The 27,241-nt window shown below is 41.7% G+C and overlaps 1 protein-coding gene across 3 annotated transcripts in view; it reads left to right on the top strand.

Moving 5' to 3' along the window:
- Positions 1-27,241, top strand: part of IL6ST (interleukin 6 cytokine family signal transducer) — a 60,711-nt gene that overhangs the window by 19,360 nt on the left and 14,110 nt on the right. For 2 of the 3 annotated variants that reach the window (XM_073343963.2, XM_073343962.2), the window contains exons 3-9: positions 5,754-6,065; positions 7,462-7,594; positions 9,028-9,188; positions 9,935-10,086; positions 16,994-17,153; positions 19,167-19,249; positions 20,511-20,730. In XM_073343963.2, the coding sequence (XP_073200064.1) occupies positions 5,754-6,065; positions 7,462-7,594; positions 9,028-9,188; positions 9,935-10,086; positions 16,994-17,153; positions 19,167-19,249; positions 20,511-20,730 (1,221 nt within the window). Of the gene's footprint in view, positions 1-5,753; positions 6,066-7,461; positions 7,595-9,027; positions 9,189-9,934; positions 10,087-16,993; positions 17,154-19,166; positions 19,250-20,510; positions 20,731-27,241 lie in introns of those variants that run through there. The other variant, XM_073343964.2, reaches the window with a different exon arrangement.

Below are 27,241 nucleotides of genomic sequence, written 5' to 3'. Positions count from 1 at the left end.
CATCCACCCGAAGGAGGTCTGGGAAAAATCCCACAGGCTGGTGGACATCTTGGCATCTGTGGCCCCAGCTAAAATAGCTCTTCCTGTTTATGACATTTTAAAACTACCAAGGTCCTCAAGCAGACCCCAGCTTCCCTGCCCTGACTGCAAAAAGAGTGGAGAGGAGGTTTGAGCACCTATATAATCATTCTCCTCTGGGCTCCCTTGTGTTGGCGGCAACCAGTGAGAAAGAAGGACAGGAGCACCAGGCATCAGTCCCCTAAAAACAGAGGGCAAGAAGCTAGACTTATTTGGGAGGAAGTCCTGAGAGCAGCCCCCAGTCTGTGTCCCTGCCCACTAGGGCATGCAGCCCAGGGCAGGTCGAGGGTCCAGGGTTCCCCACAGCAGCCCAGCTTCCGGCGAGGTCAGTAGGTGGGGCTTGGCACGAAGGGAGAAGAAGGGGACAGGGTGCTGTGGCAGGGGGTGGGCAGCTCCAATGTTCTTTGTGCCCATGGCCCCAATAAATCTTAATCCACCTTTGCATGGGGAGAAAAATTTATAGAAGCTCATCCTTGGAAATGTGCAGTACAGACCCGCAGGCTGCTGTTGAAATATGATTCTGTGTATTGGGAGTCTGTAGCAAAATTCAAGGACAAGTTACTGCATCCTCTAGGCCCTGGGGGACCATGAGCAGGTTTCAGGGGGTTTGTGAAGCATAGCTGGCGTTAGACTTGCTAAGGCCCAGAGCAGAATGCCAAAGCCCCGCCACGCAGGACTACATCCCAGGGCCCCATCACCCAGGACTGAAGCCAAAGCCTGAGCAACATAGCTTTGCGGTGCCCCCTGGGGCATGGGGCCCTGGGCAGTTGGCCTGCTTGCTACCCCTTAATGCTGGCCCTGGCTTTTATATTCAGCAAAACAGTTGTGGCACAGCTGGGCCATGGAGTTTTTATAGCATGTTGGGGGGCTCAGAAAGAAAAAAGGTTGAGAATCACTGCTCTAGAGAAGAGTTCAAGGCATTCATTGCAGAAGGCTGTCTGGTTGCCAAGATGGCTTTCCAGTAGGTGCTCGACATAACGGACACTGCTTCCAGAGTTAAGGCATCAGTGTTTGATGATCAGGGCCTTGTGGTTGCAGAACTGCAGCTTAGTTCTGGAGATCCAGCAGAGCACAGAAGACCTACCTTTTGATGGTCCATCTTTGTTCTCTGACAAAATGGATGAGACTTTATTTTTGTTTTAAAAACTTATGAGCGTCTCCATTTATTAGGGTTTTATACCCCTGCCGCAGCAGCAACAGCAATATCAGCCCCAGCAGTATTCTGGCAGGAGCCATATTAGGCAAGACCGTGAGACTACTCCAAGAAGCGGAATAAATAACACAGGAGAAGACCATCTGGGTCTCTAACTTTAATCATTCAGCCCATCCTCCCTCAGCTTCAGACAAGCAGCAGTTTTGATTGTCAGAGTAGCATTCCAGTTGCAAACCTTCTGCCATTTGCAGACAGGTTTTCTCACTTCCACAGTGCTTGGGAAGCTATAAACTTAAACAAATGGGTCCTAAGCACTGTGGGATTAGGTTATGTCATTCAGTCCTCTCCATGCTCCCACCCCATCCCTTTTGAGGGGCCCCTCTGATGAGTCACTGCTCCTTCAGCAGGTCTGAACTATGGGAGCCATAGAGGAAATCCCTCTGTAGCACTGGGGAAAAGGATTCTACTCACAGTATTTCCTGATTGCCAGATGCAAGGTAGAAGTGAGACCTAACAGGTACATGAGGTATATGAGATTCTGCATGGTTACCCTAGCTATTGCTTTGAATCACAACTGGTTTGCTGCCCTCAGTGTTCATGATGCCTGTTTCCAAGTGGCGATTTACCTGAGCCACAGGAAGCTGCTGAAGTTTTGTGGTCGTAGGTCAGCATTATTAATATCAGTGCTCCCCTTTGGCTTCTCTGCTCCTCAAGCTCTTACCAAATGCATAGCAGTAATAGCTGCACTTCTTGGGGAAGAGGAATACAATGTATTTCCCTGCCTGGATGATTGACTGGTGAAGGTCAAGTCCAGAGACCAACTCCTCCACCATGTCCTGTTCTCTCTGTATCTTTCCAATCATTTAGATCTGATAATAAACAAAGCAAAATCAACTTTAGTACCAATGCAAAAAAATGAGTTAATTTGGGCCCTACTACTTCTATGAGTGTGAGGGCATTTCTGCCAAGGAAGCAATTTCAGACAAGTCATCATCTGTCTGTCCCTCCAAGCTCACCCTTCCACCACAGTTGGAGTATGCCTGAAATTGCTAGGTCATATGGCTGTATGTACTTATGCAGTCCAGAATGCGAGACTGCATCTTTGTCCTCTTCAGGCCTGGCTCAAGCTGTATCATCCGAACTGGGTCTATTGCCCAAATTGTCAGACATTGGACTCCCTAGTGCAAGTGTGGTCACCCATTCTGCAGTTCCTTGAGTGGTAGACAGACCATATCAATCTTTGCAGGGGTGTTCCCTTCAGCCATTCTCCACCAGTCATAACAGGAGTGATTGGTGCTCCCACAATAGGTTAGGAAGTACATCTGGGGACTTCGAAAGTTCTGGGACTGTGGCCAGATCTGGAAGCTTCCCTTCATATCAGCGTCCTGCAGCTATGAACTATTTACAGTGCGTGCTGGCCCTTTCAGTTACACGTAGAAGACACAGCCGTTCTCACCAAAAATACTACCATGGTATACTGTGTGAACGAACAGTAGAGAGCTCACGCCAGCCAGCTTTGTCAGGAGGCAGTGACGTTTTGGCAGTTCTGTGTCAAGGAAAATATCATTCCACAGCAGCTTATCTATCAAAGGTGTGGAATTGCTCAGCTGATCACCTTGGCAGTGTCTTTTCTCAGAATCACAAGTGGTCTCTGAACAGTGTGTTAAGGTCCATCTTTGGGAAAGGGGCATTCTGGCTATCGACCTGTTTGCGACAAAAGATAGGGGCCATCTGTTTTGCTCCCAAGCAGACCTGAGTCCAGGCTCCTTGACAGACGCCTTCCACCTGAACTGGGGATCAGTGCTCATGTATGCCTCCCCCCCCTCCCCCAAACCTCTCAGATTCCAGTCATCCCAAAGGTCATTCTCAGACTGAAGTTTGAGACTGATTCTCAGTGCACCAGCTTGGCTGAGGCCATGTTGGTTCTCAGTCTATTGATTTGTCTGCCCATATGTCTACCTCTTTATCCTGACCTACTGACCCACCACCACAGTCGGATTTTGCTTCCAGCACTGAACAGTCTTCATCTCATGGCGTGGATGTGGCATGGCTAGATGAAGAGAAGGAACGACATTCAGAAGCTGTTTGACAAGTGTTGCTTAATAGTAGGAGGCCCTCTACTAGGGCTATGCATTTGGCCAAGTGGAAGTGAATTTCAGTTTGGTCGCTAGCTCAGGGGTATTCAGCCAGTACTGGCCTGTATTCAGGACATTTTGGAATATCTGTTATGTCTTCAATCTTCTGGTCTCTTGATCAGTTCATTGAGGGTTCACTTGCAGTGATCTCAGTGTTTCATCTGCCCATCCAAGGGAAGTCAATTTTCTCAATCTCCATAGTAGTGAGATTTTTGAAAGGAGTCATTCATCTCCACATTCCTGGGAAAGACGGGTTCAGTTTGTGAGACCTTAATCCAGTCTTATTTGCCCTGATGGGGCCTCCATTCAAGCCTCTGGCAACATATTTTCTGTCACTCTGTGCTAGAAGACACCCTTTCTTCTTGCAATAATATCTACAAGGAGAGTAAGCGAGCTTCAGGCTTTATGTTGGAGCCCCTTGTACTCAGTTTTTCAAAGACAAAGTGGCCCTATGGTGACATCCAAACTTTTTCTCAAAAATTGTTTTGCAGTTTCCCTCTAACCAAGTGATTTACTTGCCAGCATTCTTTCCTAAACTGTATTCGAATTCACATGAACAACGACTTCAGGTGTTGGAGGTGAGACGACCCCCCCCCCCGCACATCAGAGTCTTTGCCCTTGATGTTCAGTGCAAAGGAACCAAGAAGAATGCTGCTCTTAAATAGCCTGGGGAGGGGCTAATGTCCACAGGACGCAAGCACTGACCCTATGGATATGGCTAGGCAAAGTTCTTTGGCTTCAATGTACTGGGCATGCTCATTCCTGAGTGGAATACGTGTCTGCATCCACATCTCAAAGACCAACAGTTACAGAATAGGCAAGGTAACTGGCTTTTTTTTTGTGATTAGTTGTATGAAATCCACTGCCTTCCTAGTGAGAAATATGATGACCTGCATATTCCCCATGATTGGGCTTTGCTAGCTGGTCACCAGTTGACTGACTCAGAAAAACCAAAAGTTCTTTTGTTTGGTTCATTACATGTCCGGGGGAATTTAGTAGGGAAAATAACTGTTGAGTGGAAATCTAAACAGATATGGATTGTATTCATTATTTTGATGAATATATATTCCATTCATTTCAATATACTAGATCGTGGTGGGCAATAATTTTCACAGAGGGGCCATTCTGTGAATTTTGGCAAGCTGTCACGGGCAACACATTTCTACTATATTAATGGAGAGGGTCCGGGGTCTGGGAGGGAGTTTGGGTGCAGGAGGGTGCTCCAGGCTGGGGCAGGGGATTGGAGATCAGGAGCGGGTGCAGAATCTGGGAGGGAGTTTGGGTGCAGGAGGGGGTTCTGACCTGGGGCAGGGAGTTGGGGTGCAGGAGGGGTGCGAGGTGCAGACTCTGGCTGGGAGGCGCTTTCCAACAGGTGGCTCCTGGCTGGCAGCGCAGCAGGGGTCAGGCAGGCTGCTTGCCTGCCATAGCCCCATGCTGCTCCCAGAAGTGGCTGTGACTGGCTGCTGCTGGCATGTCTCTGCACATCCCCTGGGGGAGAGGGGCAGCAGGTCTCCGTGTGCTGCCCACGCCCTCAAGCACCGCCCCATAAGGAAACCGGGATTGGGGCAGCATCTGGAGCCGCCTCCCATCCCCCCACCAAGGACGCACAGAGATGTGCCAGCAGCAGCCGGCCACTTCCGGGAGCGACGTGGGGCCACGGTAGGCAGGCAGCCTGCCTGAGCACCCTGCTGCGCCACAGGACTTTTAGCGGCCCAGACTCGGAGATCGCGACCGGGCAGAGGAGGCCGGACAGAAATGTTAGTCATGGCCGTATTTTGCCCACCCCTGTGCTAGATAGAGAGTCTTTAAATGAAAAATTTACTGAATTTCCTAAAGATACAATTGTTGTGATAATTGCTACTCAAGCAACTTTTTGGGGGGACGGGACTGAATAATTTCAGAAGTCTCGTTTTTGATAGAGCACCTTTTAAAATAGCATGTACAGAATTTTTGTAATGGGTATTTTTGTTGTTGTTTACAAAGGTCTTTCCAGCAGTGGGGAGAGGATGAGTGTAGGAGAAAAAAAAAGATACTTAAGCTTCCCATCTTTAACCTCATTTTCTCTGTCTCTGTCATTTCAATTCCAGTTCTTCTGTTGTTACTGGTAACATTCTCTTGCAATACCTGAGGAAGAGTTTGCACATGGACTTCCCCTAAATCTGTGCAGGAGTGATTTGCTCGTGCTAGTGCATTAGACAAGAAATACACTGTATTGTGCAGGGCAAGTGTAGCTGTCTATACACACATACAGCCAGATGCACAAAATAGTCTTCAAAAATATTTTTCCTAATCTTTCAATAGCAGGAATGTTAGATTATTTGTAGCAATAGTAATACAAAGATTTCATATGGAAATGTGATATTTCAAATTGATTTTATCCTTTTTAGTTTCAGGTGGACTTGTGCAGTCATGCGGTTACATCATCCCAGAGTCTCCACTGTTGACCCTTGGCTCCAATTTTACAGCACTGTGCATTCTCAATGAAAGTTGTCTTGACTTTGGCAATATACATGCCAGTCAGATTATTTGGAAAATCAAAAGTTCTGTAGTGCCTAAAGAACAATACCGTGTAATAAACAGAACTGTTTCCAGCGTCACGTTTAGAGACACCTCTACTTTAGCTACTCCTCTGACATGCAATGTTTTAGCAGATGGACAGATTGAACAGAATATCTATGGAATTGCAGTTACACTGGGCTGTAAGTAGCTTTTTATTCCTCTCTCTTTCTTCTTTGAATATTGTAAATTTTCCATTAAATGTTTACGTACACCGAGATACTGTATAAAGTTGTCAAGAATGTTCCATTTTCTTCTCTGCCTTGTAGAAAATGTTTTTCAAGGACATTTTGGCATATCCTCTTAACCCTTCTTCCTCTCGAACAATTGTACAAAAAAAATCCCCCAAATCTAAACACACAGAACAAATGAAAGTACTTTGAAAAAGATGATCCACAAAGCAGAAAATACATTTTTAAGTATTTCATATACATAAAAGGGTACCAAAAGAACTACACATGCATGAAGCTCTGTGAAGAAAATGCGAACATGTCACAATTAAAATGGTACCTCTTAGAGATCATTGAGCTAATGAAGGGCTTGATAGAAAGAATATGGTTCTTGAACAGTCTGATTTTTCTTAAGCATATTTTTAATGATTGTCCCTCATGCTCACAATATCTGTTTGGTTTTTAACTTAGTTTGTTTTTCCTTTTTAATAAAGTTCATAAAACTTCATGTTCAGTTTCTGATGGGGTTATCAAGTGACCTGCTCTTCATCAGGTTCACAGGTGTCAAAATCGCATATTACCATTGGAATGCATTAGTTGAAGAAAGGAAGTATTCTTGGGACATTATATTGCAACACCACAAAAATCGCAATCCTCTGGAAGTTAGTAGTAGGAGACTAGAATATTTCTAACATATAGAAATGAGAAATCCAACTCCAAGGTTAATTAGCTCAGCCATGCCTGGAGTATCGTATTGTCTGTCTTAGTACTTGCAAAAAGGTGAAGAACAAAATGTAGTGCAGAAAACCCATGCTTAGGCCCCAGACAATAAAAATATCTGGGGATTAGGTGTGGGCTCTCTATATTGGGGTGAATTTTACCCATTCTGTACACATGGTATCTTGTGTATGTGAGAGAACCTATCTATAATAATAAGCCATTGTGATCTGTTAACATCTTCATAGCTAAAACTCCTGAAATATTATCAATACTACAGCAATGTGTGGTCTCTTATTTCTTCCTTTTCCTTCACAAACAGATCTGCTGCCATCACTGCTGCCTTCCTTTCCAGTGCATTCTGTGCTAGCCTTCTAGGCCTTACGCTGTCCCAAATTTCATTCCATCCCCAGATCATGTTTTCTGTACAGTGATGACTCCTACCACTACACACTTTTTTTCTCAAGGCATCTATGCATTACACTTCACTAGATGTTCTCTATCTCATAATATTTAGCATTTACTAAATGCAACAGTAAATAAATTTTCTCATTTTAACTAAATTACTCTTGCAACAGTGTATTCATCGCTGCTTTCATTGGAATCAAATGTATGTGCACATAAATTACAGACAGTAACTTTTTTCATACAGTGCCCCCAGAGAAGCCTGAAAATTTGAGTTGCGTTGTGCGTCAAATGTCAAAAAATAAATTTATTATGACTTGTACCTGGAATCCTGGAAGGGATACATTCCTAGCCACTGATTTCTGTTTAAAATCTCAATGGTAAGTATCTTGTTTAAACTTTATAAAAGGCAGATATATCACGTCTTCATCGTTTTTAGGGTTTTGCATGTAGGCTAAATAAAATTTTCCAATATTTTAAGATGGTTAAAAAAAATTTTGAAAGAATATATTTTGAGTTAGACTGTAAATTTAGACTTCTGAAGCTGCTGTAGCCTGTTTGTCAGGGTAAAACATTTGACAACTCAAGTTTGTCCTACAGTTTAAGATTTTAAACTTAAGCAAATAAAATGATTTTTTCCAAGACAGAGAAAATCTAGGGAAGAGAGTCCTGTACAGATCTCATTGGTATTAAGCTATTGTACAGCTTGAACCAGATTCTGTATCAGTTATGGGTATTTCTGTGGCAAGCATCACTGTAACTGATGCTGAACAGGTAAATAAATCTGAATGGTGATAGTCCAGTAGGTTATGTTCTTTACCCTTGAAGACAGCTTTTTTGGTTGGGTGTCTGTCTTTTGTTTGTTTGTTTGTTTTAACCTTGATTCTGGTTATGGTGAGAAAGCTATGAGCTGCTCAGATTGCTTGTACTCTCCCACTAGTGTCACTTCAGTGTTGCTTAGGTTCAGTTTGAACCAGCCAACCGCTTTGCATCCAAAAGTTGTTGTCTCTTTTAATCGTAACTAAACTTCACAAGAAAGGCACTGGTAATATCTGTTCAAAATGAGGTGAAAGCTTGGTGGTAAGGGTGTCATCAATGAATTGTTCACTACAGGGTCCATTACATGTCTCAACCTCTTCAGGAGATTTCATGTAGATTACTGGGGTGGAGATGGACAGGATGCAAGACTCCCCAGCTGATCAGTTTTAGGGAAGAGGAATAGATTCCCATCCCAATTCTGGGTAGCTTTTGAAAAGAATTGAAGCCATTGTGGTGATGTGTTGTCTATTGCAGCTGTAAGCAAGTCAGCAGCACCTTGTTGCTGTGTTGAAAGCTGCAGAGAAGTAAAGCAGTGTCATAAAACTTCAGTGCTTTTAATGAATATACACCATAGGTCATCCTTTAGAGCTGTTAATATTGTCTCCATATCGTGTCCCAGTCTGAAGCCTGGGTCCCTTTCATGTTATACCTATCACTTCACCTGAAGGAAGAGGTCTCTGTAGCTCAAAAGTTTTTCTTTTACCTACAGAAATTGGTTGAATAAAAGATATTATCTCACCCACCTTATCACTTTACAAAAAAGTTATGTATTTTAATTCCATAACTAAGGATGGTTGGGCTTCTTGTTAAGGCATGGGACTTGGATTTGAGAGACCAGGGTTCTAGTACCAACTTTGCTGCACATTTACTGTATGACTAGGGCTAGATTCATTCCTTTTTAAAGCACTTCGAGATCTTTGGATAGAAAGTGCTTTATATAAATGCAAATTACTGCTTTATTTTACCCTTGCTTTTTCTTTAACTCTCAATTTAGGCCACTAGAAACCTTGCCTGACTGCAAACCAAAAGGCGTAAATAACTCTTGTGAGATTTCCAATGTTCAGTTTTTTGTCAACCTGGAGGTCTGGGTGGAAGCTAAGAATGCCCTTGGGAAGGCTGAATCTGAGCACATTAATTTTGATCCTGTGGACATTGGTAACTATATGCTTTAATTAAGATCCTGAAATACTGGAGAATTGCAATAGAACGAATTGCTACCTCTCTGAATATTGTTGAACTAGCGTGCAGATGCTGTTTCTATATTGTAAAATACTTTAAGCTGTTGGCAACAGTAGTTCTGTGCTCCAAAAAGTAGTATACTATGGACTAGATCCTGAGCAGTGCTGGGCAGAAGTCTTGATATGAAAGGTGATGCTGATTTTTCTCTCTCCACCTCACTCCAGATCTTGGGGGGGGGGGGAAGCAGCCTGCTACCCAGCCAATTTCTAATGTAAAGTGTAGCAACCTATTGGACCTACCAATTCTCACCCCAAAAAAGCCTTTCTGGCAGCCAGTTATCACCAGAGTAGTCTCACATCTACACCGGGACTGGAGGGGTGCCATAGGAACCACTATAGTATAGTCACCTAGTCAGGGATAGTACTACTCCAGCCAGGTTTATGCAGCTGTAAGCAGGACTAGAATCTGGCCTTTCATTTCTGAAAGGTGGAAAATTACAGACCTCATTGTTCAGCTTTTCTACAGTACATCATCTCCTCCAAAGAAAGTGCACTCTTCAGGCATCTGGTACTGTCAGTGAGTAGTCTAGAGAATATAAAAGAGAAATGAACTTGTAAACCAATAAAATATGCCAGGTGCATTAAATACCATACTTCATGCTATACATATGAATTAAACAATACAGCACTTGGAAAATTCAGTACTTTCTCATTCTCTTCTAGTGAAACCTCTACCTCCACGCAACTTAACAGTCAGTTCGGGAGAACTACCCACTGTCTTGAAACTGTCATGGGAGAACCAAATCATAGTTGTTGAGATGGAGCTGAAATTTAATATTCGATACAGGATCAGTGACAGCACAGACTGGATGGAGGTAACCTTATTTTAAATGTTTTATTGATTTCTTGTGCACTCTGCCACACTAATCCAGAGTCCCCATTCACCATCATGAGCAACAGAAGCTCATCTGTTGCTTCAATGCCCTTCCTTGGTACTATATAAGCCATACTTTCCTCACTGTATTGCCACCTCCAGAAGTACTGCTTTACTGCACTACATAACTTATTTCTCTTCAATGACGGTTTCTTGGGAGTGTGGGGGGTGTTCCATCCCATTATGTATTGATACCTGTGACTGCTGGTACCCTTCCTCTCATTTAGTTCGCTGCTTTACTGCTCTTGGGAAGGGTGTCTCAGCTCTGAGCCTGAGTAGACATTTGAGGAACAAGAGGCAAGGATAGACAAGGAGGTGACCCCCTTTTACAAACATTTCATTGTCGCCTGACAAGGCAATAATGCCACCACTGCTATCATTGGCTGATGACTTTAGGCTATTCCAGTAACTAATGAAGCAGGTCACTGGCACCTTGCAAATTTCCCTGGAAAAAGTACAGGATTCACCTCGCAAGCTCCTCGACATATTGCACACCTCTGCCTCAGCATGGTGGTACTGCCAATTAATAAAGCCTTCCTAGAGTCAGCCAAGAACAGCTGGAGCCTACCACTACTACCCCCACTACATGAAAGCAGGTTAATAGAAGCCCTGGCTGGGACATAGTATTTTTGAGTTTTTATTCTCTCACGCAGCACCAAATTCTCTAGTTATGGATGCAATCGATGAAAGGGGCAAGCAACATATTCAGAAACCTCCACTTATAAGAAGGACCAGAAACGTCTGGACCTTTTTGGTTGTAGGTGCTACTTGTCAGCAACATTACAGTTCAGGATAGCTACTCACCAAGCGCTGATGTCAAAATATGACTACCTGAACTATGAGTAGTTCAATGCTTTTATTGACCATTTGCCAAAGGAACATCGAGAACAGTACATCGCCATAATAATGGAGGGTCGGTTCTCGGCAAAAACACTGCAGTTTTCAATCAATGCAGCAGACACTGAAGCCTGGTCTGTTTCCACCACAGTAGTGATGAGGTGAACTTCCTGGCTTCAGTTGTCTGGGTTTCCACAAGAGGCACAATCCCTAGTGGAATATTTACCTTTCGATGGCAGAAGCTTTTTGCAGATTCCACAGACTACTCGCTTCATACCTTTGAAGGACTCTGTGACAACACTTCAGTCTTTAGGGTTATACACACCCTACAAAAAAGAGGACGTTTAGCAGGTCTCAGTCGGCACAAAGATTCTGCTCTGCTCAATTATCTACCTACCATACGCCACCAGAAAAACCAGCTAAGAGGTCAAGATTTTCAAAGAAAAAACCTGAAACTGCCTGGACTACTTCATCCTAGTCTCCAGCATTGTTCAAACACCAGTTTTGTTGTTTGGACAGCAAGAATCCAAGTCACCCAATGACCAGATTTTCACAGCTGCATGACACAACTCCCCTTCCTCATTTTGGGCACCTCCTCTCTCTCTTTCATCAAGCATGGGAGGCTTGATGGACAAATAGATATTGGAGGCCATTACTTTGGGTTACATTATCCAATTTACCTTCTTCCTGCCCTTCTAACGTCCTTCCCTGTCCCTCTTCAGGAACCCTTTATATATTTTCTCCTTTATTGTAAATGTTTTTTTTTTCTCACAACAATAGGGAATGAACAACATTTTTAAAGAACAAAATAAAAACTGGCTGGGAGATTTGGCAACTGATCTAGCATCTGAAACTATTTAACTCACTTCTTAAAAATTGACTGGAGTTCAGGTTGTGCAATCCCTTAGGCTATATCTACACTACCACTTCTGTCGATATAACTTATGTTGCTCAGGAGTGTGAAAAAAAACGCACCCCGAACGACGTAAGTCACACTGACAGATGCACCAGTGTGGTCAGTGCTGTGTCGGTGGGAGACCTTCTCCCGCCGACAAAGCGACCGCTGCTTATGCAGCGGGTTTTTTTTTATGTTGACAGGAGAGCTCTCATGAGCGATCTTACAGCAGCGCAGCTGCATCGCTACAGCTGTGCCACTGTAAGATCACTAGTGTAGACATGGCCTCAGATAATGTGAATGAAACAGTCTGTTGTCATTTTCACTTTCAGGTATTCACAGTGCTAGTCTACCTTGCAATATTGTTTCAAATGCTTTCTTTCAGAACTTCTACCTTCATTAGAAATCGTTCCACAGCACTTCTGCGGAGTTTAAATTTTGTGAGAGAGAGAGAGAGAGAGAGAATTTCGTTTGACAGTCTCTAACAACACATTTCTGCTAATTGCTTCCATCTTGTTGGATGATATCCAGTGACAATTGCAACAAGAAAATCTAAAATAGAATGGTTCTTACTTTGCTTTTTTACTTTAACATCAGAGAAGGACAATAACAATTTTTACTATAAAGTTCTTGTCCACAAACATTAAGGACTGATGGAATTTGATTCAGGCTAATTACTTGCGTGCTCTGAATGTAAACCTGGTTATTCATCTTCAGTGTGGAATGTGTCACTCGAGCACCCATCAAAGATACATACATTGTACACAGGATTAATTTGTGACTTTGGTCCTGGTAATGTATGCGTTGTGCTTGATTTTCCAGTATGTCTCATTAGACATGTATGAACTGGTGCTCTTTAAATGTACTTTTGTCTGGAGAATATTTGACTTTTAGATTTAGTTTAGTTTGCAGGTTTATTTCATAATTAAATATTCTGACAATAGACCCTTTGTCTTGTCATCCTCCCCAAGGGTGTTCTCAAAAATCATGGCAGTCATAGCTGCCTACCTCTGTCATCTAGGACTACGTGCCTTTCCCTACCTTAATGACTGGCTTCTCTAGGGTCAGTCATTTCAGATGTGGTCGGCAGTTCAAACAACAACTTCGTTCTGAAGTCTAGGCCTGCAGATAAATGTAGAAATAGATCTTAACCCCCACACAACACATTCTCTTTATAGGAGCATTTCTAGATTTGATAATGGAGGGATTTGATCCCTCTCAACAGTTTCCTTGCTCTAAAGGCCCTTATCCAAAGAGTGCAGCTCAGCCCTCAAGTTGCAGCAAGGACACATCTGCAACACCTGGGACACATGGCATCTTGCATTTTTTATTACACAAAACACCAGATTGCACCTTTGATGTCTCCAGGGGTAGCTCAGAACAGTTTCTGTACCCAGCAAACACAGTCTGAACAAGCAGGTATCTGTAGCCAGTCAAGTCCGACAGTCACTCACCTAGTGGAATAATCTATCCAAGATTTGTGCAGGAATCCCATTCAGACAGAATCCCTCTATGGTCATGTTAACATTAGACACTTCCCTCTTTTGATGGAGAGTACATTTATGTCCTCTCACAGTCCAGGAAAGATGATCCCAAGAAGAACAGCACTTGCACATAAATCTGTTGGAGTTAAGAGTGGTCAGAAATGCTTGCCTTCATTTTCTTCCGTTACTCAAAAACAAGTCCATCAGGATCATGACAGACAATGTAGATTGCATGTATTATCAGTCATCAGGGTACAGCATATTGCCCCTCACTTTGCGCCAAACTGATAAATCTTTTGAAACTGGTACATAGTCATCTTGGCTTCTTACCTCCTGGATATACGACACACTCAGCAGACATTTCTCCTTAAATTATGAATGGGAGCTGGACTCTCAAGTCCTAAATAAAATATTCATAGCTTAGAGATTTCCAGAGGTTAGCCTTCTTTTTGCCATGGTTCTCAACACAAAGTGTAGGAAATTCTCTTCCAGAGAGTGACTGAATTCCCAGTCTCTTCAATATGCTTTTCTCATTAAATGGACAAAAGGTTTTTTTCTTATCCTCCAACTCCATTACTCTTAAAGGTCTTTATGAATATCAGACAGGTCTTTATCAATATCAGACCAAGCCAAGGTCATTTTGATTGCGCCAACATGGCCAAGACAAGTTTGGTTTCCTTACCTCATCAAACTTGACTCTTGTCCATGGCAGCTCCTGATCAAACCTTGACTGCTGTATCAGGATGCAGGTCACATGCTTCACACCAGTCTGAACATTCTGCAAAAGCAAGCATGGTTCATCAGTGGCTCTTTGGACTAAAAGCTGCCTGTTCGTTGGAAGTACAAAATGTACAAAATAGCAGAAAAGAATCTACAAGACATACTTCAGAAACGATGAAGATATAATCTTTGGTGTAACCAGTACCATCTTTCTCATATCCAGTTGTCTCTTTCCACAATCTTGGATTACCCATTGGAATTGAAAACTTCAGGCCTTTGTATGAGTTCCATCAAGGTTCATTTAGCAGCAGTAACAGCATTCCATGTGCCAGAAGAAGGTTTCTCGATTTTTCACTCCTCTGACCACAATGCAATTCCTAACAAGCCTTATGAATCTTTCTCTACAGATTAGGGCCCCTACATTGCTTTGGGATTTCAACCTGGTTCTTAACCATCTCGTGAAACAGCCCTCTGAGCCACTTGCTACGTGCTAGCTGCTACATCTGACTATGAACAAAGCCTTTTTGGTGGCCATCACTTCTGCTGGAAGGGTTGGGAAGGATGAGGGTTCCTGCCTTCTCCAAGGAGAAGGTATCATTACAGTCCCACCCAAAGATTTTGCCTAAGGTTTCTTCTGAATTTCACGTTAACCAAACTGTTCACTTTCCAGGTTTTTTTTTTTTTTTTCTTTAGCCACATCAATTTATGTAGGAGTCTCTTTCATACACTAGATGTTAAGGGGGCGTTAGTCTTTTACTTGGACATTCAGGAAGATCCATAGACTTTGTCTGTTGCAGAGAGGTCTAAGGGAGCATCTGTCTCCACTCAGAAATTTCTAAATGGATCTCTCATTATTGCCTGTTTATGGTTTCATTGAGGCATCACCTCCTCATAGATTTGATTATGCACTCTTCTAGATCAATCTAGTCTGCAGCCCTATTCCAGTTGCTGAAATGTACAAGGCTGCAACGTAGCCCTCAGTGCACACGTTTTCCGACCATTGTGCCTTAGGTCATGCTGCAAGATCAGATGCTGCAGCAGGCAACACAGTTCTTTCTTCAGTGATAGACTGATCCAAAACTCCCACCTCCTTAAGGGGTTACTTCTAGGGAGTCACCTAAAGTGGAGCATCCACAGGGACACTTTTCTCAAAGAAGGAGAGGTTATATGCTTTCTGCAGCAACTGGAATTCTTTGGGATGTATGTCCATGTGGGTGCTCCACAGCCAACCCTCCTCCCTTCTTCTCTGGAGCTGCCTCTGTGGGGCTTTGCAGTAGAGAAAGTGCTGAGGATGGTTCACCCGCGCAGCCTTATGTAGCCTCAGTATAGGGCACAAAGATGGGTAGAGCACATGCAGAAGCTGAATGGGCACTGCTACCAAAAATCTCCAATCAAAGGTGCAGGAGGTCATGCGCACCTAAAGTGGAACACACATCTCAAAGAACTACAGTTACTGCACAGGGTGATTTATTTCATTGTACTCAGGTGGAGGGGTTAATTTCTTTTCCTCTGAGGAATTTCAGCCAGAAGACTAAACCACTGATGAGCACTTTGAGAGGTCTTCTGTCAGGTGTTCTACTGGTCTTACTCTGAACTCTCAGGGTGTTAATACTGTGCATGATAAACTGTTAGCCACTTTTGTTGCCATGTGAGGGATTTGCTATGACAAATGTGACTGAAAGTTATAATAGTAGGATATTATAGTCATAGGGTAGATGTGACTTTTATTTATCTGGAGGTTCTGGGCCTGTTATCTGATAATTCTGAGGATTGTATTTCCAGGATGAAATACAAATTTGTTTAATTTTGTTTGCCACTGCTACAGTATGAATATTAAAATGTGTGTGTGACAATTCTGAGGCACTTTTATAGAAAGGTCTTTACCTACTACAACATTTCTAAATCTTAACTAAAACACGTACACAATATGTAGTGTAAAGTTTGGATTAGTGTGAGTTTTTAGAATGGCCACATTAATCACAGTGGCAAAGCTTATGAGTGAGTTATGAAGAGCCATCTTAAACAAGCATGAATAAAACCTTTATAGCTCTTCACATTGATCTTTCTCTGCATGTATATGACATAAATCTTGTTTTCTGGTAATTTTTTAATATCTCTGCTTGTAAAAACTTGTATACTACCATGAGTCTATTGTGCAGACTTTAGAGGGAGAAAATGTTTAGATTTTTTGTTTGCCAATTTCTGTGTAAAATTCTAAAAATAGCTTTTATGGAAAACTGTGGTGTCATGATTTAAGGTCAAATGTATCCTAAATCAGCATGACTAAACCCTAAATACTTTACATCATTGGGAACAGGGTGATTCCTAGCTCTTAAACTGGATGAATGAGGGGTTCATAACATGGATGGCTTGCAGTATATTGTACAGTAAGGTTGTGAATGGGCCAGAGCAAATATTCCTACCTCTGAAGCTGGGATCAGAATAATCTTAACCAGTGGGAGGGGGAACTGCATGTATGAGAAGGCAGGGGTGGGATTTCTGCAGTAGGTGTTTTTCGAATATTACAACGAAAAATGTGAATTACTTAAACACTACTCAGAAATTTTGGAATAATAAAAATAATCCTGCATGAGATGGATTATAATACAAGTGAAGTGCAAAATACATACACCTGTTCATATGGACATCATGACCCTGTATGTATATATTCTGCACCAAAAAAAATATATTAATTCCACTCTGATTGAGAAATGAAGCTCCTAGAAGTCAAAGAATGCAGAGTTGACTGAAGTTTCAGGGCTTGATTCAGTGCTGTGCTAAATCAATAATCCAAGGCACAGGGCTCCTAGTGTTAAAGTCTACTCAAAAGAGGATTGTAGTGGTACAAGGGTTTAACTGATCTTGCTGGATGGCTAGTAACATTTTTCAAGACCTCTTTTTTACCTTTGCAGGTTCCTCCTGAAGATACAGCTTCACACAGAACTTCATTCACTGTTCAGTCCCTTAAGCCTTATACAAAGTATGTGTTTTCACTTCGTTGTATGAAGAAAGATGGGTTGGGCTACTGGAGTGACTGGAGTAAAGAAAAGAGTGGGGTCACATCTGAAGCTAGTAAGTAGTATTTGATATTAATGTTTATTTTTCTAAGGAGTTAACTATTGTGATACTCCAAAATACATGCAGATGTCTGGCTGTGGTTGCCTGAAATGTTACCCCTTTTAGCAGGTGTTGATCTTGTTGGGAAAGATTTAAGTGTGTTCTGCTGACTTGGGTCACATGACTAATTACCCCTTGTGGCCAGTGACTCTCAAGAATGGTGGGAATAGCTTTATTGAGGGGATCTAGGATGTGGGCTGAGTAGTAGGCGTAAGGTGGTAACCCTAGTGGGAGCCAAGCCAGGGGAAAAGGCTTGAGTTGAACTCTATCTTCGTTTGCTTGTTAATAAAGCCAAACCCTAAGAACCGGGTCAGGTTGGTTTTTTTTTAACAATACAGTATTAAATGCAATGCAGTGCAATACAATGCAGTATAAAGGTGCAGTTAAAGCAGCACTTTGGTGCTATCCTTTTTGTGTTAATAGTCTGGAAGTACCTTAGTTTTGGTAGATGTTACAGTTTGACTTGCGTGGAATTTTTAGCAGAGGGTAATTATCCATGAGCAATCTTCTCTTTGAGAGGGAGTGTAGTGGATGTAAGTTTATAATGCTTAAAGTGCATTCCACCTTCAAGCTAGTTACACTTACCTGATTTTTAAGGGTTAAAAGAAAGCAAATATGTATAATTTGACATACTATTGTCCAGGAATACTGGCAGCAGTCTTGCTAGTTGATGGGAAATAATAGGCTCCTTTTCCACATTCGCTGCTGTAATGGTACAGTGGGGATTGAAAAACTCTCTCTTGCTCACCTCATTCACTTGTCGCTCCTCTGTGCTAATTGGTCTGATACTAGCAGTGACATGAATGCAATATGTGTTGGTGGTTCCCAATGGAACCAAATCTCTGCTTCTTCCATAAGAAGGTTGAATGATCATGGTGGTCCCTTCTGACCTTAAAGTCTATGAATGGCAATATTTGTGTGGTATTTTTTAATGATCAAAGGTCTGTGCTCCACTTTTTCCAGAAACTTTCCAAATTACTAACAGTTGCCCAAATGTTCACTTACAACATAATGTAAGGCACAGAAGAGGAAAAATCTCCTCCTGCCACCCACAAATTGTTTCCTCTTGGTTTTCGTTCCACTCCACAAGAGAGGCGGAAAGTGGCCGTTGTTGAGCCTCTACCTTGATGTTCTTGGAACCTTGGATAAAACCATAAAATGCAGCAAAGCTGCCAAAAGTTGTAAATCATGACTGGTCTGTGGGTCTTTTTATTAATCACTTTGATTTTTATTTTAAAACATTCGTAGGTGAGATTTCAGATTCCAAGGAATACAACTGCCAGGAGAAATAGTAAACAAAGATAATAGTCATATTTCTGTAGCGATAGTAACCCCTGTGTGGAAGGTCTTTTAAAAGATTGAGCGCATTCTCCTGTCTTATACACCAGGAGGATACTGGCTCTACTCTAAGAAAGCTCATGGTATTATTCCAGTTAACAATCTCTTTTTTTCTTTTGGGGGGAGGGGTAAGATGAGTGAACTAATATCTTCTATTAAACCAACTTCTGTTTGCCAGAACTTGGGAATGGGTGACGAGGGGAATCATTTGATGATTATCTGTTCTGTTCATTCCCTCTGAAACACCTGGCATTGGCCACTGTCAGAAAATACTGAGCTACATGGACCATTGGTCTGACCCAGTATGGCCGTTGTTATGTTCTGTGGGTGAGAGAGACAAGCTTTCAAGTTTACACAGAACTCTTCTTCAGGTCACCCACCTTGTGTGTGTCTCATATCCTGGGACCAACATGCCTATAACAACACTATATACAATCTTTTATTTTTAAAGTATTTTTTTTGTATCTGTATGGAAGGGTTCCCAAGGAAATTCTAAAACACAGCATCATCTAGCTTGGATACACTTTTTTTAAAGAGATGCAGGAGACTAATGATATGCTAAAGTATTATGATTTAAAACCAATGAAAAAATAATCTGTATCCCTCTTAAATTTTTTTTTTTCATATCAGAACCATCTAAGGGACCACCTCTGTGGAGGAAGATTGACATATCTCATTCTCCAAACTCCTGGACTGTGCATCTGATATGGAAGGTAAGTAGTAGTACAAATGATTACCTGATTGCACAAGTCTTTAAGGCACAATAGAAAAAGTTTATAGGCACGCTTTAAAATCAGATTTATTTTTTGTGTGTGTGTGGAAGTGAAACAGTTTCTTCATCTCTAACAAAACTTAAATATGTAATCAAAATAGTCCATGTTTTATGATGCTCTATTGCGTTCTCTACACTTACGTTGTGTAACAAAAATAGTTTTTCCATTAATATTTACATGTGCATTGGAGTGTGGATAGAAAAAATAGCTATCATCTGTCTTACTGTATTGGAACTAAGTTAAATGATGTAAATATTAGGTATAACCAGTGAACAGAGTATTCTTTTTAGTTCAGGCATATTCTGACTCCCCGCCCACAGACCATAATTTGCCTGCTTACTGGAGTCAGTTTCTGTAAAATACAAGCTTTCATTAAAAAAGAAAAGTATCACCTTCCCAGTGTTACCCATGTCATAGCCTGAAACAACTGTGAGAGGTGTTATTTGACCTTCTGAATGTAACTGGTACATAAACTAAAGACCATGGTGTCACCTACAATACTCTCATCTGCAAGAGATTATCTTTCTTATTTGGACTAATCAGTCCAAATTTGAGAAACCTGGGGACAAGGTAGACCCAGAGTTCTTCTTTTTAACACTCATCTGTTGCTAGCTCTGTCTGGAAAAAGAAGGTGGGAAAAGCTCTTCGGTTACTCCATTATCTTCTCTATGTCACAACTACCTAACATCTGCAAAGGGGGTGTGTTCACTAGTCTCAACAAGAGGATTTAGAACTGAAATTTGCTGATTCCTTATCTCTATTTAGAGAACATATGTGGTGATGAAGGAGAAGTGGGAGGGTGCTCAGATGCTGAGAAGAGGGAATATTACAAATAATGTAGAGACAGAAGTGTCTTTTTTCCTTCTTTCTGACTAATAATAATACCTAGCTCATATATAGTACATTTAATGAAAACCTATTTAATGTCATTTTGCATTCCAATTAAAGCCTGAGGCCCAATCATGCAAGCCTTTTTCACATGTGTAAGGATTTTTGGTGAGAGAGTGCTTTATGGGATTGGACTCTTGGTTTCTGTTGTCACACTTTTTTCATAATTGAGTAGAAATATCACATGCACACAGCAGAAGAAATCAAACTTTTTAAGACTAAGTAAAGAAATTAATCTTTATTTTTGAAAGGCACGGGTGATAGAGGTCAACATCAATAAAACATGAAATAAAACTAAACCACTTTTTAACAGGAATTGGATCGTTCTGAAGCCAATGGAATAATCTTGAGATATGAAGTGACTGTCAGAGCAAGACCATCTCTGTCACGTCCACCTGAAAAATACAGTGTTAATAGCACAAACCTGACTTTAAATTTAACAAATGGAACATATGATGTGACAGTAACTGCTCATAACAGGATTGGTGGATCTCCCCCATCAGTTTTGCTTATTCCAGCAAGTAACTCAAAAGGTTAGTTTCTTTCTTGATTTTTAAGAAATCAAATGTATTTGTAATTATACAATCAGGAAAGTCTGCCAAATAAGAATTCTCAAAAAAAAAAAAAAAAAAAAAAAAGTAACTCTCTTGAGATATTATTTTTAATGAGTTAACTTAAGTCTCATAATTGCAATAGAAAACTGAGGGTCTTCCAGTATTATTTCTTTGTATTTAAACTACCACTATATTTATAAACTGTGAGAATAAATGTGAACACTCCTTGTTATAGGTCTCTTCCAACTGGGGATCCTCTGTCTCTTTCACAGCATGGCCACATCTTGATTGACCACAAATCAGTCTCCCTTCCCCATAGTGATTGTGCAGACTACTTCCTGCATAACATCCCCTGTGCTAACTGTCATAATATTAAATTATTTGTGTATTTTTAGCCATATGTAATGTGATAAGCTTTTTGTTTTTAGTGGAAAAGTTTAACCCAAGGGTCAGCAACCTTTCAGAAGTAGTGTGCTGAGTCTTCATTTATTCACTCTAATTTAGGGTTTCATGTGCGAGTAATACATTTTAATGTTTTTAGAAGGTCTCTATAAGTCTATAATATATAACTAAACTATTGTTGAACGTAAAGTAAATAAGGTTTTTAAAATGTTTAAGAAACTTCATTTAAATTTAAGTTAAAATGCTTAGCCCCCCGGACCGGTGGCCAGGACCCAAGCAGTGTGAATGCCACTGAAAATCAGCTCGCATGCCGCAGGTTGCCTACCCCTGGTTTAACCCTTCCATTTCATCCTCCACTCCCATCCATGCTGTTACTCTTTCTCTGATCGCCTTTCCACATCATTCTGTGCTACCTGATCACCTTTTCTCTGTGTATGCTACCCAGGCATTTTGTAATCTAATCTCTCTGTGCTTCCCTTATTTCCTTCCATTTACTGGTCACGCCAGTACCTGTTCCCTCTCCTCTTAATGTATCGGAATGCCCCCTAATAAAGGTAGCATGGCTGGTTCCTCCTTTTTCCAACCATTGAGATCTCCAGACTCTTCTTTCTATAGAAGAGCCTGGATGTCACCTGTACAAGCAGCTAGAAATGTGGAGCCAGCATCATGTTACCTGCCAGTTCTCTCCACACCATCAGTAAGGTAAGGTGCAGTCTCTAGACCACTGTTTGAAAACCACTTCTTTAAATTAAAGGTAATGGTTTGAGCAAACTGAAAGGTAATGGTTGGAGCAAAACATCTGCGTTTTCTATTCTTCTGCTGCTGTTGTACAGCATTAGGGAAAAGGATCTGATTATCTTCCTCTGAAAGTCACACGAATATTAGCTCGGGTTCTTAGTGGAGGAGGGACATAAGGAAGAAAAATAATTTTCCCAACCTTGTGATCCTAGCTTTTTAGGAAAAAGACACTGCTGTCTCTGCATTATTTGTAATATTCCCTCTTCTCAACTACCTTATAACATGGGGTTACTTACTAGTTGATATTTGAAAAGTGCTTGTGAATATGGGGAAGTGCAGAATGCTAAATTGTGTTCTTATCCTACCAAGAAATTGCAGATTAATTTTGGTCTCTAATGAATGTTCAGAAAAACATTGATTTCTCAATGTCTTCTCTCATACGTCCATAGAATCGTAGAAATGTAGGACTGGAAGGGACCTTGATAGGTCATCTAGTCCAGTCCCCTGCACTGATGCAGGACTAAGTATTATCTAGATGAGTGGTTCTCAAATTTACTTGATTGGTTCTTTCTTTGTGTCTGTAGTTGTTTAACCTCCCCCTCCCACAAGTACTTGTCCTGCCACCCAGCTCTGAAGGCAGAATGCAGAGCAGTGGCTGCTGACCAGGCGCCCAGCTCAGAAGGCAGCGCCGCACCAGCAGCAGCCCAGAAGTAAGGGTGGGAGTGTGAAAAGTGATATCACTTTTCACAGCAGATTTAGCACCCCGTTGTCACCTTTACTTCTATGCTGCTGCTGCTGCCCTGGGGCTGACAGCCAGAGCCCCGCCACCTCCAGCTTGAGGGATTGGGCAGGAGAAGGAAGGAGAGCCCTCCTGAGCCTGGGTTGCCTCCTTTGAGGGAATGTGGGAGGGAGAAGGAGAGCCCAGCAGGGCTCCAGGTGTGCACAGCCCTTCTGCAGGAGCCCCAGCCACTCGGGCCTAATGGCCAGAGCTCTTTTGAAAAAAAAAAAAAAAAAAAAAAGCCACACACACCTTGACACATTCCCACACCTGCCTTTGGAGGCCTGCCCCATTGTTTGAGAACCTCTGATCTCGATCATCTCAGGCAGCTATTTGTCTAACCTGTTCTTTAAAACCTCCAATGACAGAGATTCCACAACCTCAGTAGGGAATTTGTTCCAGTGCTTAACTACCCTTATAGATAGGCAGTTTTTCTTAATGTTTAATCTAAATCTCCCTTGCTGCAATTTAAGCCCATTACTGCTTGTTCTGGCCTCATTGGATAAGGAAAACAATTTACCACCCTCCTCTTTTCAAATATGTAAAAGGTCATTATAGACTGTTATCGTGTCCCCCTCACACTTCCCTTTCTGACTAAAGAAACACAGTTTTTTCAATCTTTCCTCAAAGCTCATGTTTTCTAGACTTTTAATCACTTTAATCACTCTCCTGTGGACTTTCTCCAATTAGTCTACATTTTTCCCAAAGTGTGGTGTCCAGAATTGGACACAGTACCCCAGTTGAGGGTGTATCTGTGCTGAGCTGAGTGGAAGAACTACTTCTCAAATCTTGCTTACAACACCCCAGCTAATGCATCCCAGAATGATGTTTGCTTTTATTGCAACAGTATTACATTGTTGACTCATATTTAGTTTGTGATCCACTATAACCCTCAGATCCTTTTCCGCAGTACTGATTCCATATGCAGTCATTTCCCATTTTCTGTCTGTACAGTTGATTATTGTTAGGGGGCTTATTCCTTCACCCACTTACTTCCCTGGTCCTTCTCACATGAACAGAGAGCAACAATACCCGAAGTCCAAAGGTGCAAACAATTCGATGTTTATTGGGGTGAACTTCCAGCAAGCATGATTCCAGTTTCCTTCCTTAGTATCCTCCTTCCCAGCTCTGACACCACAGAGCCTTACACCTGTGTCCCTGTTCCGATTCCTGCCCTTAGCCAAGCATGATTCCAACTTCCTTACTCCCATTCCCTGTTCCCATTTCCCCCTTTAGCAAAACATGATTCCAATTTTCTTACCCCCGTTCCCTGTTCCCATCTCCCCCTTTAGCAAAACATGATTCCAATTTTCTTACCCCCATTCCCTGTTCCCATCTCACACACCCACATGCCCACCCCCACCCACACCCCGTCACTTCCTCATTGACTACAGATTATATAGTAAAACTTGAGTTCTGCTTAGCTATACCTTAACCAATCATTTTCCTGAAATTTAACTAACCAATCCTAACATATTGTAACATGATTATGTAACCAATTATATCCCACCACCTCAATTAGTTTACACCCAGCAAAATTAATTATACAGCAGACAGGAACAATCACAGAACCAGACAGAGATTATACAGACAAACAACAGCAAAGTGGGAACTATAATGACAAAACAATACAGAAGTGAGGATTTCACATCCCAGCTATTGATAAGTGAGTTCTTGCCAGACAGGATGCTATCAAACTAAGTTTCCTTTTACATTTTCTAGGCACTTCCCTTTCTCTGGAGGTGATAGGAATACAATCCTGTCCTGATAGTGCCTAACAGCCCAATAGCACCTTATTTCAATGTGACTAGTTTGGAATGTGAGGATGTGACCGTTCGCTTCCCAGCTTATGGCTGCCTCTGCTGCTTAGCCAAAGGCCTTAGCCTAAGAACAGGGCCTCAGACTGTCACAGTAAGAGAAGGCCCTTACACCAGCAGACAGTGATTTTGATTCTTTCTTTTATACCTCTATCACTAGCCAAGTGATAAGAATACACCTAAATTCTTAGAGTATAGGCCTTTACAGACAGGCCTGAATATCTATATCCTAACAATTATGCCTTCCTAAATGTAGTACTTTGCCTTTGTCCTTATTGAATTTCATCTTATTTATTTAGACCATTTCTCCAGTTTGTCAAGATCATTTTAAATTCTAATCTTCTCCTCCAGAGCTCTTGCTACCCCTATCTTGGTATCATCTGCAAACTTTATAACTGTACTCTCTGTGCCATTATCCAAATCATTTATGAAGATATTGAACAGAACTAGACCTAGGAAGATCCCTGTGGGGCCCCATTTGATATGCCCTTCGAGCTTGACTGTGAACCATTGATACTATTCTGTGTATGCTTTTCTAACCAGTTTTGCATTCACCCTATAGAAGGTTCATCTAGGCTATATTTCCCTAGTTTGCTCATGAGAAGGTCTTGTGAGGCGGTATCAAAAGCCTTATCCAAAGTCAAGATACATCACACCTATTGCTTCCCCATATCCACAAGGCTTGTTACCCTGTCAAAGAAAGCTATTTGCTTGATTTGACACAATTTGTTCTTGACCAATCCATGTCGACTGATACTTAATCACGTTATTATCTTCTAGGTACTTACAAATTGTTTGATTATTTGCTCCATTATCTTTCTGAGTACTAAAGTTAAGCAGATAGGTCCATAATTTCCTGGGTTGTCCTTATTCCCCTTTTTATAGATAGGTACTGTATTTGTCCTTTTCCAGTCCTTTAGGATCTCTCCACTCCATGAGTTGTCAAAGATAATTACTAGTGGCTCAAACATCTCTTCAGCCAGTTCCTTAAGATGTATTTAGTATTCCTCTAAGATGTATTTAGTCCAGACCTGCTAACTTGGACATGTAACTTGTCTAAGTAATTCTTAACTTGTTCTTTCCCTGTTTTTTAAGCCTCCGTTTCTACCCTATTTACCCTGATGTTCACTGTGTTAGTCATCTGATCAATTTGGTGAAAACTGAAGCAAAAAAGGCATGTAACACTTTGACCATTGCTGCGTTTTCTGTTATCTTCTCCTCCTCATTGAGTAATTTACCTGGAGTCCTGCATCTTCCTCCTGCTTCTAGTGTATTTGTAAAATGTTTTCTTCTTACCATTTTTGTCCCTAGCTAGTTTAATCTCTTTTTTTTTTGCTTTGGCCTTTCTAATTTTGTTCGTATATGCTTGTTTTTTATTATATTCATCCTTTGTGATTTGATCTAGTTTCCACTTTTTGTACAACTTCTTTGAGTTTCAGGTCATTGAAGATATCCTGGTTAAACCAGGGTGGTCTCTTGCCATACTTCCTAAGCATCAGGATAGCTTGCTCTTGTGCCCTTAATAAAGTCTCTCTGCCCACTCTCCTGAGCCTTTTTTTCCCCCATTTTAGACTTGCTTCCCACGGGATCTTATCTCTCAGTTCTGAGTTCTGCTAAAGTTTGCCTTCTTGAAATACCATTATCTTTATTTCTGCTGTTTTCCCTCCTATCATTCCTTAGAATAACAGATTCTTTCATTTCATGATCATTTTCACTCAAGCTGCCTTCTGCCTTCAAATTCTCAACCAGTTCCTCCCTATTTATCAGAATCAAATCTAGAACAGTCTCTCCTCTGGTTGCTTTCTCCATCTTCTGTAATAAAAAGTTGTCTCCAAAAAGTGTATTCCAAGAACTTGATAATCTGTGCCCTACTGTATTATTTTCCCTACAGATGTCTGGGTAGTTGAAGTCCCCCATCACCACCAAGTCCTGTGCTTTGAATGGTTTTGTTAGTTTAAAAACCACCTCTTCTTTCTGGTTAAGTGGTCTATAGTAGACCTCTACTATGACATCAGCCTTGTTTTTTACCCCTTTTATCCTTAGGTGGAGACTTTCAACAGGTCTGACTCCCACTTCTATCTCAATCTTAGTGCAAGTGTATACATCTTTGATATACAAGGCAACACCTCCTCCCTTCATTCCCTGCCTGTCCTTTCTGAACAAGCTATACCTTTTTATACCAATATTCCAGTCATGTAAATTGACCCACCAAGTCTCTGTGATGCCACTTATGTCATAATTGTGATTATTCACTAGTATTTCTAGTTCTTCCTGCTGATTCTCCATACTACTTGCATTAGTATACAGACGTCTAAGATGTTAATTAGATTTCCTCTCTCTATTCCCTCTTCTCTCTCCCTTGTCCCTGCTGTGATTGCCCATGTTCCTGCCAGATTCCGACCCTACCCCCAAGTGTCCATGTTCTGGACTTACCTGTTGGCTTTTGTCTCCTGCCCCTGTCAAACCTAGTTTAAAGCCCACCTTATTAGGTTAGCCAGTCTGTATCCGAAGATACTCTTCCCTTTCCTTAGCACGTAGAACCCCATCTCTGCTCAGCAGTCCTCCTTAGAACAGCATCCCACGACCAACGAAGCTGAAGCCCTCCTGGCAACACCATCCACACAGCCATGCATTCAACTCCAGGATGTCTTTGCCTGGGTCCCTACCTTTGGCTGGAAGGATCAATGAGAACACCACCTGCACCCCCCAGCTCCCTCACCCTCATTCCCAGAACCCTGTAGTCGTTTCTGATCTT

This window comes from Lepidochelys kempii, chromosome 5 (genome assembly GCF_965140285.1).
Source record: "Lepidochelys kempii isolate rLepKem1 chromosome 5, rLepKem1.hap1, whole genome shotgun sequence".
NCBI classification, from domain to species: Eukaryota; Metazoa; Chordata; order Testudines; family Cheloniidae; genus Lepidochelys; species Lepidochelys kempii.
This window is presented reverse-complemented; position numbering and strand designations above follow the sequence as displayed.